At 40.7% G+C, this 16,366-nt stretch overlaps 1 protein-coding gene and 1 pseudogene across 1 annotated transcript in view; both read left to right on the top strand.

Annotated features, from left to right (window-relative positions):
* USP33 (ubiquitin specific peptidase 33) overlaps positions 1-12,362 on the top strand; it is a 60,657-nt gene extending 48,295 nt beyond the window's left edge. Inside the window, exons 22-24 of the mRNA XM_053591207.1 lie at positions 7,089-7,191; positions 10,444-10,512; positions 11,187-12,362. Of these exons, the coding sequence (XP_053447182.1) occupies positions 7,089-7,191; positions 10,444-10,512; positions 11,187-11,344 (330 nt within the window). The 3' untranslated portion in view covers positions 11,345-12,362. The remainder of the gene's footprint in view (positions 1-7,088; positions 7,192-10,443; positions 10,513-11,186) is intronic.
* A 3,677-nt stretch (positions 12,363-16,039) lies between these two features.
* Positions 16,040-16,138, top strand: LOC128586995 (uncharacterized; annotated as a pseudogene).
* The last annotated feature ends 228 nt before the right edge of the window (positions 16,139-16,366 follow it).

Raw genomic sequence — 16,366 nt, 5'->3', positions numbered from 1 at the left:
GCCTAAGCTCAGGAGTTGGAGGTTGCTGTGAGATGCCACGGCACTCTACTGAGGGCGACAAAGTGAGACTGTCGCTACAAAAAAAAAAAAATTAGCTGGGCATGGTGGCAGGCTCCTGTAGTCCCGGCTGCTCAGGAAGATCGCTTAAGCCCAGGGGTTTGAGGTTGCAGTGAGCTGTGATCGCATCACTACACTCCAGCCTGGGTGACGGAGAGAGACACTGTCTCTAAAAAAAAAAAAAAAAAAAAAAACCAAGCAAACAAAGAACAAACAAACCAAAGGGAAAAGAATAACTTTCAGCAGAGAATCTTGGTGCCACCTCGATGACGTTATTAAAGTGAACATTATTAGAAACGAAGCAAATCAAACTCTTATGCCAGGATAGGGTACAAGGAGAAGAACATGATGTCCCTTCTTTGGTACACAGATAGAAAACCTGAGTTTCAAAATGAGGAAAGTCTCACACCCAAATGGAGGGATATTCTATAAAGCAACAAGATGTTTGGAGGAAAGGAACATCTGTTCAGCAACGTGTTTTGAAATTAGACTAGGAAAAGAAGATTTCTTTGTACTGTACTTGGAGTTTCCTCTAAATTTGAGATTGCTTCAAAGTTAAAATGAATTAAAAGTTGCATAAATTTCCTGGGAATGATCTCATCTCCCTACTTGTGGCAATTCTTAGGAGAATGCTCAGAAACCTGAGGAGCTGCTGTTGCTGCTGTCAGGACCCAGGACGTTCAGAGGACAGCCAGAAGGCAGGTGGTGTTGCTGTCAAAGATGTGAGCTGCCTGGGACTGACTGCAGGCACATGTCACCAGGCCTGGCTAAGTTTTTCACATTTTTGGTAGAGACAGGGGGTCTTGCTAGTTGCCAAGGTTGTTTCCAAATTCCTGGCTCACATGATCTCCTGTTTCAGGCTCCCAAAATGCTGAGATTATAGCCGTGAGACACATGCCCAGCCAGGGCTTTGCAATGTAAGGATTTTGAGATTAGATCATGCTAAATTGTATGTATGGGCCTTACATTTAATGTTTCCTTTAAAAAATTTTTTTTCTGGCTAGGCACCTATAGCTCAAGTGGCTAGGGTGCCAGCCACATACACCAGAGTCAGCAGGTTTGAATCCATTCTGGTCCTGCCAAACAACAGTGACAACTACAACCAAAAAATAGCCTGGTGTTGTGGTGGGCGCCTGTAGTCCCAACTACTTGGGAGGCTGAGGCAAGAGAATCGTTTAAGCCCAGGAGTTGGAGATTGCCATGAGCTGTGATGCCATGGCACTCTACCCAGGGCGACAGCTTGAGGCTCTGTCTCAAAAAAAAAAAAAAAAAAAAAAAAATTTTTTTTTCCTATTTATTTTTTATTACTTGTACCTTGCTATTTATGTACAATAATAAGTCTCCTTTCAAAGAGACACAGTGGAAAGATACATAGAGAAGAGAAAACCAGAGGGAGGTGGAGATTGGAGTGATACAGCCACAGGCAGAAGTGTGAAGAAGCAAGGAATAGAATCCCCTTGGGTGCTTTTGCAGAGAGCATGGTCCTACTGGCACTTTTATTTTAGAGTTATGGTCTCCATACTGTGAAAGAATAAACAACTCTTTAGCTACCAAATTTATATTAATTTATTATAGCAGCCCTCTGAAACTAATGTAGCGGGTATAATCTCCTGATTTCTAAACATAATCCTCTTTGCTCCATCATATGGTCCAAAATGACCATTATATAGTGGTCATTTTATATATCCCATATAGATGGGATCAATCATTGCAGCCAATACTATAACCTCCTCTTTGCTTGCTGGCAGCAATATGAGAATTCCAAAATGGCCAGGTTGCTGTTTCAGCTTCCAGACAAGTAAAACTGTTTCTCTGTTCCCTTGGGAAACAAATGCTCTAAACTAGTAGAGAACAAAGTTGTGGGAATGGGAAGCAAAGCTTTTGTGAGTAGGTAGTATTGGATAAGCTCTCCCGTTGTGTCCTATGCCTGATTCCTAGCTTCATGTACTCTGGTTATGGGAAAATCCACCATATATTGGTTTCTACATACACTATACCATGTAGGATAGTCCCACACCCATAGAACTCGGCCACACAGACGCAACAACTGAGTCTTCAGTAGGCAGCAGCTTTTGGATAATAATACCTGGTTAGATCATTGAATGTTCTTCTTTCGTTTTTTATAAAATGAATTCTGTGGTCAGGATCGTTGTGGGATGTTATGGTAATGAATGAGACATTCAGTAAGTCCAGGAGTGGTGAGACTGGAAGAAACATTGTGGGTTAGGAGGGTAGACCCCAAACTTAGCACAGGTTTTAGATATTTGCAAATCACATGTCATCAGAGGACTTTGGATGTAGTCTGGATATTAATACATATCTGGATTTGGATGTAGTCTGGATACTCATACAACTCAATGAGTAGATACTCCAGTTAAAAGTCAGTGAAAGATTTGAATAGACATCTCCCCTGAGAAGATACGGCTAATAAACACATGCAAAGGTACACACTGTCACTCATTAGGGAATTCCCGTATGAATGTTGATGGAGGGACTGCAGAGTACCATGTGCCAGAAGATAAACACTTGGATAATTTCTTGTAGGTTCAACACTTAACACATGACCCAGCAATCCCACTCTTGGGTATTCACTGCACAGAAATGAAAACTTAAGTTCACATAAAACATGTAAACAAATGTTTATAGCAGCATTGCTAATAATTGCCCCAAGATACAAACAATTGAAATGTCCATCAGCTGACAAATGGATAAACAGAATGTGTTACAGCAGTTCAGTGGAATGTTACTTAGCAATATAAAGCTGGTGGACTAGTGATACATGCAGCAACATAGATGAATCTCAGAAACATGCCACGTGAAAGACAGGCATAAAAAGACTAATATCAAATTCCATTTGTAGGAAATTTCTAAAAATGGAAAAACTGTAGAGACAAACTCCAGTTTTAAAGGCTGAGAGCAGGAAATTGATACAAACTGGTGCAGGGGAGTTTGGGTCCTTGGAAATTGTTCTAAACTGGATTGTGGTGATAGTTGCACAGTTAAAAATGTATTGAAAACCACGGAACTTTACACTGACAGTGGGTAGATTATACCTTAATAAAGCTATTTTTTTAAAAAATGCAATTCTATGATTATTCTATAACATATACTCAACCCTTCATCCATCTCCCCCCCCCCCAATCTTTTTAGTAAAAATTAAGTTTCTGGGCACAGTGGCTCACACCTATAATCCTAGCACCCTGGGAGGCCGAGGTGGGTGGATTGCTTGAGCTCATGAGTTCCAGACCAGCCTGAGCAAGAGCAGGACCCTGTCTCTACTTAAAATAGAAAAACTGAGGCAAGACAATCGCTTGAGCCCAGGAGTTAGAGGTTGCTGTGAGCTATGACATCCTGGCACTCTACCCAGGACAATAGCTTGGGACCCTGTCTCAATAAAAAAAGTAAGAGGGTCTTGTTATGTTGCGTAGGCTGGTCTCAGATTCCTGGCCTCAAGCAACCCTCCTGCCTCAGGCTGGAGAGTAGCTGGGTAGCTGGGATTATGTGCGTGAACCTCCCCCCTTTTTAAAGAAAGCAAGTGTATTAGTATTAAAAAACAAGAACAAGAAAAAATTGGCATACAAAAATAGCTGCCCTTGGATCGGAAACAGTGATTTTCTGAGAAATTGAAAAAGCAATTAAAAATAAATCTTTTTTTTTTTTTGTAGAGACAGGGTCTCACTTTATGGCCCTCAGTAGAGTGCCGTGGCATCACACAGCTCACAGCAACCTCCAACTCCTGGGCTTAAGCGATTCTCTTGCCTCAGCCTCCCGAGTAGCTGGGACTACAGGCGCCCGCCACAACGCCCGGCTATTTTTTGGTTGCAGTTTGGCTGGGGCCGGGTTTGAACCCGTCACCCTCGATATATGGGGCTGGCACCCTACTCACTGAGCCACAGGCGCCGCCCTAAAAATAAATCTTAGAAAACCTGAAAAAGAAAATAGGATCAGATTAAAGAAGCAAACAAATGAATACTATAGGAAGACTGGGTGTGGTGGCTCACGCCTGTAATCCTAGCACTCTGGGAGGCCAGGACAGTGGATCACTTGAGCTCACAAGTTTGAGACCAGTCTGAGCAAAAATGAGACCCCCATCTCTACTAAAAATAGAAAGACTGAGGCAAGAGGATCCCTTGAGCCTAAGAGTTTGAGGTTGCTGTGAGTTATGACATCATGGCACTCTACCAGGGTGACAGCTTGAGACTCTGTCTCAAAAAAAAAAGACTACATGGCCTTTGAGCTTGGAAGTGGCAGGTGCCATTGATGACCTCAGTATTCTACCTTTTACATTGTAGCAGGCAGCAAGCTGGATAGGGCAGTCAGTGTGGACACATGAAGTATGACTGATCCTCAGGGAGATCCCTAACAATGTTGTGTCCCGCAAAACAAAACAAAAATCCTCAATAGATGGGCTGGTTGAATATCAGAATAAATATTACTTGAAAGCAAATTAGTGTGCTTAAAGATTTAATAGAAAGATTTCTCCTAATATGAGGCACAAAAAGGTAAGCAGATAGAAGGAAAAGGGTTTTGATATGTTGGATAGCTATAGGGTCTAATATTTTTCTAACATATAGTATATTACAGAAGAATAGAGGGAAAGAACTATTAAATACTTTTAGAGCAACACTGTAGAGAAATTCTCCAGAATTAGAGAAGATACCTCTTTAAATTAATGGTGCAATTGTGTGTGTGTGTAACTTTTTAAAAGCACCCAATTAGACACAGAAGGAACTTCCCAATACCCAAAGATAAGGAACATCTTGAAAATGTCTAAACCTGATAATAGTGTGGATTTAATGCATGTTAAGTGAGCATCTAGCCTGTCAGTCTGACATTACATTTCAGAAATCTCAGTTCTCTAGGGATGATTTGTACACCACAAACTCCTAACTTTAATTCCATGCCTTGAGACAGACATACCTTGATTTCTTTTTTTTTTTTTTTTTTTTGGATTTTGGCCAGGGCTAGATTTGAACCTGCCACCTGTGGCATATGGGACCGGCGCCCTACTCCTTGAGCCACAGGCGCCGCCCATACCTTGATTTCTTTGTTAACCATCATAGCCACAGCATTTTTCATTTCCTGTCCTTGTTCCATTGCAGCAAGTACCTTGTGTTTCAGTAAGATCTTTGCTCTAACAGAGTTTACATTTGATAAATAAGTTATGTAATGTATTAAAAGGTGATGAGTACTGTGGAGAAGGAAAATATTGAACAGAATATGTAAGAGGATCAGGAGGACAGTAGTGAAAGGAGGAGTACAGTTTGCAAATTCAAACAGGATCGTCAACATAAGCCTCATTGAGAAGGTGACATTTAAACAAAGACTTGAAGGTGGTGAGCGAGATAGTCATTTAGATACCTGCAATAAGACAGGATAGCCAGGCCAGGTGAAGTGGCTTATGCCAGCAGTTGGGAGGCCCAGGTGGGTGGATTGCCTGTGTTCACAGGTTTAAGACCAGCCTGAGCCAGAGGGAGACCTCGTCTCTAAAAATAGCCAGGCGTTGTAGCGGGTGCCTGTATTCCTAGCTACTTGGGAGGCTGTGGCAAGAGAATCATTTATGCCCAGGAGTTTGAGGTTGCTGTAAGCTATGACATCACAGCACTCTACTGAGGGTGACAAAGTGAGACTCTGTCTCAAAAAAGAAAAAAAATAAAGAAAAAGGAGGGGGGATAGCCAGTGTAAAAGCCTTGAGAGGCCAGAACGTATCTGGTTGGTTTGGGGAATAACAAGAGGTCAGTGACCACTGTTGAAAAAGGAAGAAGAGAGTCTTAAGTGGTGAATTCAGATCATGAAGGTAATTCTGGGCTATTACATAGTATAACTCTGTATGGGGATGGCCATAGGATTTCGGTTATATTTGATAGGAATGACATAATCTGAACTTGGTTGTCTCTATCCACATGTGGTATGTGTCATGGGCATCAAGTTGCCCGTCCTGGAATATTTTTACGAGTCTGAAAACACTGCTACAATTAGATTGTAAATTCCTAGTACACTGCATGAGTTCTGTTAACTGTACCTCTTTTTCTGTACCTGTCAGTCTTCTTTAATTACAAGTGGTAGAATCCAGATTGGCTAACTGGAGCAAAAAAATAAATTTATTAAAAATGAAAATTGAAAACATAGACCTCCTGAAGTTTGAGAACCATGGTAGCCCTGGGTATCTAGCTAACATGAATTGACGTTGGAGTGATTCTCTTCTAACTCTAAGGTCACTCCCCTGAGGATTTTTCATTTCTGGTAGTGTTGTGTCTAGTTTGAGTTACTTATTCATCCATTAGGGCTGGAGGAGAGAGCGGAACATGTTCAGAAGAGAACATGTCCTATCACCTTTTGAGAACTTATTTTATACAGAAAGTACAAAAAAAGAGAACATGTCCTATCACTTTTGAGAACTTATTTTATACAGAAAGTACAAAAAAAAGTATACACATTTTAAGAAAGGGAAAAACTATTATATTTGTAATACTCAAGTCACATTTGATGCCTATAGTTACAAGAAGTGCTTGACGTGACTTATGTTCACCTTTTGTTACTGGTATATATTGAATATTACAATTTTAACACAATTTTTTCCTTTCTTAAAATGTGTGTGTATGTCTCTATTGCTTATGAAATGACATGTATAAGATTATTAATTGCAACATTGTATTTGTAATAGCAAATTGTTGACAGTGTCTTATGTGATACTAGACAGTGGATACAGAATGTTTGAATCAAGCTTATTATCTTAGATTTTAAATAAATATGCAGAGTATTTATTGTTTTGAAGACTTTCACTTAACCCAGTCTTTGTGCCTCTTTTATGTATACATGTTAAATATTGAGACATAATCTGGAATTGTTTATCAATAGATGATACTATGTATTCTAGTACTAAGATAACTTAGCATCATCGTACAACTTCCTGTGATATGACATTTTATGTGTGTGAGAAATTGCCCTTAGCAGATGTTGAAGTATTGTATTGTTTTGCTACCAAACAAGTTTCAGATATTAGGTGACTGATTTTTTTTTCCTTCCTGTAGCTCAATAGAGCATTCCAAGAGGAGGACTCTCCAGCTACTTTTTATTGCATCAGTATGCAGTGGTTTAGAGAATGGGAAAGTTTTGTGAAGGGTAAAGATGGAGGTAAGTGATTAACTGAAAATTGAATGGTTTTTTTATTTGACAAATACTTCTCAATATCTGTATGCCTTGGGATTTGACCGTTGAATAGTAGGGTAAAAGATCCCTGCCCTTGTAGTTTATATTCTGGTTGTTTTTTAAAAAATTAAAATATAGGGCGGCGCCTGTGGCTCAGTGAGTAGGGCGCCGGCCCCATATGCTGAGGCTGGTGGGTTCAAACCCAGCCCCGGCCAAACTGCAACAAAAAAATAGCTGGGTGTTGTGGCAGGCGCCTGTAGTCCCAGCTATTCGGGAGGCTGAGGCAAGAGAATTGCATAAGCCCAAGAGTTGGAGGTTGCTGTGAGCTGTGACGCCATGGCACTCTACTAGAGGTCGATACAGTAAGACTCTCTCTACAAAAAATAATAATAAAAAAAAAATTAAAATTAAAATATAGACTGTATTCTAGTTTATATTCTGGTTGTTGAAAAAAATTTTAATCCTATTATATGATATCTAAGATTTGACCCTTGATAATAGGGAAAAATATCCCTGCCGTTGTAGTTTATATTCTGATTGTTCTAAAAAAAATTAAAATATAGTGTATATTTTAGTTGAAAAAAATTTTAATCCTATTTTATGAATTTATAGCAGGAATCAAAGAACTGAACAAAATTAGTCTGTGATCTTAATATTGAAAAAATTTTAAAAATCCAGACAGCAATAGAAGGTTGCTTAAGTCTTTGTTTAAATGTCAGTAATATGATGGCCTACTATGTGGACTTATAAAATAATTTTGTATAACGGTATTTAGTAATATGAAAAAAAAAAGGAATGCAGTATGTATAGTTTGAATTGTTTGTATTTTTATTATTATTTTTTTTTTTAGCTAGAGTTTTACTTTGTCACCCTCAGTAGAGTGCTATGGCATCGTAACTCACAGCAACCTCACTCTTGGGCTCAAGCGATCCTCTTGCTTCAGCCTCCCCAGTAAGCTGGGTCATTGGGACTATAGGCACCCATCACAATGCCTGGCTAATTTTTTAGAGACTAGGGTCTCACTCTTTTTTTTTTTTTAATTTTTATTTTAATTTATTTAGTTTTGATCGGGGCCGGGTTTGAACCCACCATCCTTGGTATGTGGGACCAGCATCCTACTCCCTGAGCCACAGGCGCCGCCCTGGGGTCTCACTCTTGCTCAGGCTGGTCTCCAAGTCCTGAGCTCAGGCAATGCACGTGCTTCGGCCTCTCAGAGTGCTAGGATTACTGGTGTGAGCTACCACGACTGGCTTTTTTTTTTTTTTTTTTTTTTTTTTTTCAGTTTTTGGCTGAGGCCAGGTTTAAACCTGCCACCTCCGGTAAATGGGGCCGGTGCCCTATTCCTTTGAGCCACAGGCGCTGCCCAAAAGCAAACATTATATTATGCAAAAACAAAAACACTACACCAATATTAAAACAGTTTTCCTGCCTAGCCGCCTGTAGCTCAGTGGCTAGGGCGCTAGCCACATACATCAGAGCTGGCTGGTTTGAACCCAGCCCGGGCCTGCCAAACGACAACTACAAGAACAACAAAAAATAAATAAATAAGAAAATAGCCAGGCGGGCGGCGCCTGTGGCTCAGTGAGTAGGGCACTGGCCCCATATACCGAGGGTGATGGGTTCAAACCCAGCCCCGGCCAAACTGCAACCAAAAAATAGCTGGGCGTTGTGGCAGGTGCCTGTAGTCCCAGCTGCTTGGGAGGCTGAGGCAAGAGAATCACATAAGCCCAAGAGCTGGAGGTTGCTGTGAGCCGTGTGATGCCACAGCACTCTACCAAGGGCAGTAAAGTGAGACTGTCTCTACAAAAAAAAAAAAAAATAGCCAGGCATTGTGGCGGGCGCCTGTAGTCCCAGCTATTGGGGAAGCTGAGGCAAGAGAATCATTTAAGCCCAAGAGTTTGAGGTTGCTGTGAGCTGTGATGTCACAGCGGTCTACCAAGGGCAACATAGTGAGACTCTGTCTCAAAAAAACAAAAAAAAGTTTTCCTGTCTTTCTGTAGTGGGATTACAGTAGTTTTTCTTCTTTGTTCCTTTTTTGTAGCATTTTGTTTTTCAATAGATAGGTTTTTTTTTGTTTGAGAGAGAGTCTCACCATGTCACCCTGGGTAGAGTGCTGTGGCATCACAGTTCACAGCAACCTCCAACTCTTGGGCTTATGTGATTCTCTTGCCTCAGCCTCCCAAGTAGCTGGGACTATAGGCACCTGCCACAACACCAGGCTATTTTTTGGTTGTAGTTGTCATTGTTGTTTGGCAGGCCCGTGCTGGATTTGAACGTGCCAGCTCTGGTGTATGTTGCTGGTGCACTAGCTGCTGAGCTATAGGCACCGAGCCTAATAGATAGGATCTTGCTGTTACCTAGGCTCTTCTTGAACTCTTGGGCTTTAGCAATCCTCCTACCTCCCCCTCCTGAGTGGCTAAAACTGTTAAGTGTGCACTACTCCACCAGCTGTTTTATAGCTTTTGACAATGAATATGTACTGTATTTTTGTATTCAGGGGGAAAATAAAATTTTTTCCTTAAATTAAAAAAGATTATAGCTTGACATTTTCTTTTCTATTGCTTTTATTGCTTGTGTAATTTAAGTATGATAATCTGAAACAAATCAAGAATTATATAATTTCTTTGTAACTATAATGTAATTGTTACTTTTTAACATTAGTGGCATGTTTTGACTTGTAATTCCCAAACGGATAGTTAAGAAATCATTTCTGTTAGACTTTCATTGGTTATAAGAGAGCCTTTCTCCTCATCTTCCCTGTTTCTATTTTGAGAAAACTAAGACTTAAAGGGGAAGAAGCTCAGGAGAAGATAATAAGAATTGACTGTGGGGCGGCGCCTGTGGCTCAGTCCGTAAGGCGCCGGCTCCATATACCGAGGGTGGCGGGTTCAAACCCGGCCCCAGCTGAACTGCAACCAAAAAATAGCCGGGCGTTGTGGCGGGCGCCTGTAGTCCCAGCTGCTCGGGAGGCTGAGGCAAGAGAATCACTTAAGCCCAGGAGTTGGAGGTTGCTGTGAGCTGTATGATGCCATGGCACTCTACCAAGAGCCATAAAGTGAAACTCTGTCTCTAAAAAAAAAAATAAAGAATTGACTGTGATAACTTGGTTAAAAAATAACTAATCTGATCATATAGGTACCATTCTCAATTATTTCAGGCACAGAATCGGGCAGTTCTTTGATATATCTCTTTGAAAAGTGTGCATTTTAATATATATTTTTTTTCCTTTTGACTTAGATCCTCCAGGACCTATTGACAATACTAAAATTGCAGTCACTAAATGTGGTAATGTGATGCTCAGGCAAGGTAAGTTTGACTCATAGTTAAGCCTTTACTATAGTGATTTGTCACTATTAGGACGGGGTCATCAGTAGCTGTCTATGGTACTTTTTATGCAGCTCAAAAATGTGTATAATTCGTATGTCCACAAGGATAAATAGAGGAAAGCAGCCAATGCTAATTTTTATTTGAGGAAAGGTTTTTTTTTTTTGTAGAGACAGAATTTCACTTTATTGCCCTCGGTAGAGTGCTGTGGCGTCACACGGCTCACAGCAACCTCCAACTCCTGGGCTTAAGCGATTCTCTTGCCTCAGCCTCCCGAGCAGCTGGGACTACAGGCGCCCGCCACAACGCCCGGCTATTTTTTGGTTGCAGTTTGGCCAGGGCTGGGTTTGAACCCGCCACCCTCGGCATATGGGGCCAGTGCCCTACTTACTGAGCCACAGGCGCCGCTGAGGAAAGGTTTTAACGGGTGCATAGCAATGGTGGTTTGGTAGGAGCTAGGAAAAAGCATCTCTATTTTTACAACAAACCATATGTTGCAGCTTATAACAATATAGGTTGGTAGTCTGCAGATTCATGTTCCAAAAGTTCTCAGTTATCCCTTGAGGATTCATGCTGGGGGTGGGGGTACACTGTGAAAGGTTTTCCAATATAAAGTATGTAGATTTGCAAATATTCTTCTCTTTATATAATTTTAGGAGCAGATTCTGGTCAGATTTCTGAAGAAACATGGAATTTTCTGCAGTCTATATATGGTGGGGGGCCTGAAGTTATCCTGCGACCTCCAGTTGTTCACATTGATCCAGATAAACTACAAGCAGAAGAAAAAATTGAAGTAGAAACTCGGTCTTTGTAATTTTGAGGATACAGAGAGTTCTAATGAGAAATCATTTTCACTTCCTCTGATATATACACATGCAAAAACATTCCTAAGAGCATGTTTATTTTCTTGATTTTTCATCTTTTATTCAATTTATTTCTTTTTAGTGGGCATTATGGGAGTATATATTAAAATGTATTATAACATACTACATGTTGGTGTATTTCATGCTAAATACTTACCGTAAAGTCTTTCAGTGTAATACTTTTGGTAGAGAAGGACCGTTGTGATCAATCAGTAGTCATTAATTTATCTTTGTACTACACGCAGATCCATGGCATCCTTTGTGGTGTTGTAAATACTTTTGCTTTGAAACCTTTTCCTTTACTCTAAAATATCATTAACTCTGACTAATCTTTTCAGTTCTTCAAAGTTTAATTCTATAGTTTTGACATGGCTTCACATAATGAAGAGCCTATTTTAAGTTGAGAGTAGCAGTTGGAATATTGTTAATTTCCTACAGCTCAGGAAAGGTAGGGTGTTACTTGTTTTGCACTGCACCATATAACTAGCATATTAAAATACACAAAATGTCTTTTTTTGAATGTATCAAGGATGTATTTAGTTTGAGTGGAATTTGTTAGCAGGTATCAGTAACTTATTGCCACTTATATTGTAAAATGTTAAACTTCTATTCCTATAACCCTGGCTAGTATTCATTAATGTCAGTAACTAGAAAACTTAGATTTAGTTTCAAGGCACTTTTTGAGAGCATGAAGTGTGGAATGTGTCAGTGACATTGGTGATAAAGCTGAACCCACTTGCAAATTGATTTTTAAATAAAATACATAAAGTCTTTTTGAATAAGGTAGTATGCACTGCTATTTGCTTGATTATGTAATGTCAAAAATTTAACTATATTCCAAGTACAAAAACATACTGGGTTACGTGGCGGATGTCGAGTAGCATTCATAATAGCTTTGTTTTGGTTTGGGGCAGCTGCTACCACCTAAAGCAATGTTGTTAAAATTAATAAAAGTGATTTTAAAGTGTATAACTTGAATATTGAATTTGTCCTATACACATTTAGGGATATAATGTTTGTTAGTTCCCTCTTGTTATTTCTTTTTTCTTTTCTTTTTTTTCTTTTTGAGACAGCCTCAAGCTGTTGCCCTGGGTAGAGTGTTGTGGCCTCACAGCTCACAGCAAACTCCAACTCCTGGGCTTAAGTGATTCTCTTGCCTCAGCCTCCCAAGTAGCTGGGACGACAGGGGTGCCACCATGCCTGGCTATTTTTTGGTTGTAGTTGTCATTGTTATTTGGCAGGCCTGGGCTGGATTCAAACCCGCCAGCTCAGGTGTATGTGGCTGGCGCCTTAGCCGCTTGAGCTACAGGCACCAAGCCCCTCTTGTTATTTCTTAATCAGAAGTGTGCAAATTGGGCAGCGCCTGTGGCTCAGTGAGTAGGGTGCCAGCCCCATATGCCGAAGATGGTGGGTTCAAACCCAGCCCCGGCCAAACTGCAACAAAAACAAAAAAATAGCCGGGCATTGTGGCGGGCGCCTGTAGTCCCAGCTGCTCGGGAGGCTGAGGCAAGAGAATCGCGGAAGCCCAAGAGCTGAGGTTGCTGTGAGCCATGTGACGCCACGGCACTCTACCAAGGGCAGTAAAGTGAGACTCTGTCTCTACCAAAAAAAAAAAAAAAAAAAGAAGTGTGCAAATAAGTCGCTTAGTATAGTAAAATGTTGATATTTAATGAAATGATGAATTAGCCATGAATGATCAATTTTTTAAATATAGTTTTTAGTTTTCTTGTTCCTTGTAATTTATACTATAGTCTTCCTCAAGGATTGAATGATGTTACTGATCTGTTATGAATCACCAGAATTTAGTCTAATGCATTGCATTTAGTAGTTAATCAAAAAGACTTGTTTTTAATAGTGCTTTCCATTTATTGAGTACATAACAGTGTTTCAGTCAATCTACTGAAATGCCTTTCTTATATCTAATCCTCCCAACAACTCTATGACATAGGCTGAGTGGCTTCCCCAAAGTCAAAAACAGCAAAGAAGTGACTCTGACTCAAATCCCTTATACCCGGTAATGTATTGTTTCCCAGTGAATTCCTCTGAAACTGGTGGTGATAACATCTCACATTCATTGATAGTAACGTGTGTTATTGGAATATATAATATGGTAAAGAACACCGTTCCCTAAGAGTTATACAATTTTTTTTACATTAAATTGTCAAAATACATAAACAAGTTGCACCACCATAGACTTAAAGGTTGGCCTACATGTTGACAAATGTGGGATAAAAAACAAATTTCCTCTTGGGAATGTTGTAAGGTTAGATAATATAAAGTCTTTGTTCTTCTGACCATGGTACAATTATCTGTCGTCTTACTAAGTTTTTTCTTTTTTTTTTAATAATAGCTTTATTGAGATCCACTTTTATACACTTATAATAATATACATAATATACACTTAATACACATTTTTAAAGTATGTAGTTAATGTGATTTTAAAATCATGTAGATAATATACACTTTTAAAGTATGTAGTTCACTGGGTTTTAGTATATTCAGAGTTGCACAATTACTACCATTACCTAATTTTAGAACATTTTCATCACTGGAAAGAAACCCCATACTAATCGTCAGTTACTTCCCATGCTTTCCTCTAATTTACCTAGCAACCCCTAGTCACAATTTTTTCTGTCATGTGACATCAGCCATAATAAAGGATCTTGATGAACCATGTCACAAAAATAATATCTGTAAGGATGATTTTCTTAGAAATACTTGAGCTGAGAAACAGGAAAATTGCAGTCAAAGGCTAATGAGTGTGTGTGTTAGGTGTTTTGTCGATTTGTTTTGAGACAGGGTCTTGCTCTCTTGCCCTGAGGTTGAGTGCAGTGTGGCAGGGCTGTAGCTCACTGCAAGCTCAAACTCCTGGGTTTAAGTGATCCTCCTGGTTTACCACAGTAGTTGGGACTAGGGGCATCCACCATGACTCCCAGCTTATTTTTCTTTTTTTATAGAGACAGGGTCTCATTAAGTTGCTCAAGCTGATCTGCAACTCCTGGCCTGGAGTGATGCTCGTATCTCATCCTCTCAAATAGGATTAGGATTACAGCTGTGTGCCACCTCACCCAGCCAAGAGTTTGTGGATTTATACTGTGAACGTGATTAAGTTTTGGGCCCTGGAGTCAGTTTGCCTAGGTTCAAATCCTAGTAGCTTTATTACCTTTGAGCTGTGGTTTGTTTAAAGTTCTGTGATCGCTAGTTTTCAGCGTTTTTTTTTTTTTCAGTTTTTGGCCAGGGCCGGGTTTGAACCCACCACCTCTGGTATACGGGGCCAGTGCCCTATTCCTTTGAGCCACATGTGCCACCCTTCTACATTTTGTTGAATGAGAATTTTTCAGGTTGGGGTTTTGTAGGAAGCAGACACCGAGATGATGTTAGGAGTAAATATGATCTGTTGGGGAGTAACATAGGTCAAAGAAAATGAGAGAAGGGCAGCACCTGTGGCTCAGTGAGTGGGGTGTCAGCCCCATATACCGAGGGTGGTGGGTTCAAGCCTGGCCCCGGCCCAACTGCAACAAAAATATAGCTGGGTGTTGTGGCAGGCGCCTGTGGTCCCAGCTACTTGGGAGGCTGAGGCAAGAGAATCGCCTAAGCCCAAGAGCTGGAGGTTGCTGTGAGCTGTGATGCCACTTCACTCTACAAAGGGCGGTAAAGTGAGACTCTGTCTCTACGCGCGCGCACACACAAAAGAAAAGAAAATGAGAGGAAACTGGATTGAGCAGGAGTTACCAGAGTGGTATAGACCTGACAAAATCTCCCATAAGGGGATATCTGAAGCCAAGATTGCCCGAGTCTTGCATTGGGCAGAAATGGCTAGGCCCTTATACTGTCAATAAGCCTTGTTCTGTCACTGACTAGTGGCTACCTTTTTTTGTCTCATTGTTACTCCAGGCTAGAGTGCCACGGTGTCAGCTTAGCTTACAGCAACCTGAAACTTATTAAACTGGACTCCAGCGATCTTCCTGCCTCAGCCTCCCAAGTAGCTTATACTACAGGTATCCACTGCGATGCCTAGCCAATTTTTCTATTGTATTTATTTATTTATTTTATTTTTTACTTTTTGGAGACAGATTTTCACTTTGCATCCTTGGTAGAATGTCGTGACGTCATATCTCACAGCAAACTCAAACTTTTGGGCTCAAATGATTCTCTTGCCTCAGCCTCCCAAGTAGCTTGGACTACTGGAGCCCCCCCACCCCAACCCCCAAGCCTATTTGTTGTTTTTTTTTTTTTTTTAGAGATGAGGTCTCACTCTGGCTCAGGCTGGTCTCGAACCTGTGAGCTCAGGCAATCCACCTGCCTTGGCCTCCCAAATGGGTAGGGTTACAGGTGTGAGCCACCATACTCAGCCTTTTTTCTATTTTAGTAGAGATGGAGGTGTCACTCTTGCTCACACTGGTTTGAACTCCTGAGCTCAACTCCTCCAGCTTCCGCCTCCCAGAGTGCTAGGATTACAGGTGTAAACCACCATGCCTGGTCCAGCAAGTGCTTTCTTGAGGAGAGGTGTAAACAGCAAATCTTCGCCACACTTGATCACAGGATTATGATAGTTGTGTATATCACTGTATATAAAATAATGAACATAACTGGCATTCAATGACATAACCCTTTATTCTTTCTCCCTTTCAAAATGTGTAACTTCGTGCATATTCCAGCAGTGTACATAACTGTTAATAATACAGAAATTACCCTGGTCTCTGCACAAGAATGACACACAAATTCATGAAGCGTTCCATATTTTTAAAAAAGGAGAAATGTAGGCTCGGCACTTGTAGCTTGGCAGCTTGGGCACCAGCCACATACACTGGAGCTGGTGGGTTAAATCCAGCCTAGGCCTCCCAAACGACGACTGTAAATCATTGACTACAACCAAAAAACTAGCTGGGCATTGTGGCGGGCACCTGTAGTCCCAGCTACTTGGGAGGCTGAGGCAAGAGAATTGCTTAAGCCCTAGAGTTTGAGGTTGCTGT

This window comes from Nycticebus coucang, chromosome 5, assembly GCF_027406575.1.
Source record: "Nycticebus coucang isolate mNycCou1 chromosome 5, mNycCou1.pri, whole genome shotgun sequence".
Classification (NCBI taxonomy): Eukaryota; Metazoa; Chordata; class Mammalia; order Primates; family Lorisidae; genus Nycticebus; species Nycticebus coucang.
Note: the sequence above shows the minus strand (reverse complement) of the source record. Positions and strands in the feature narration are given on the sequence as shown.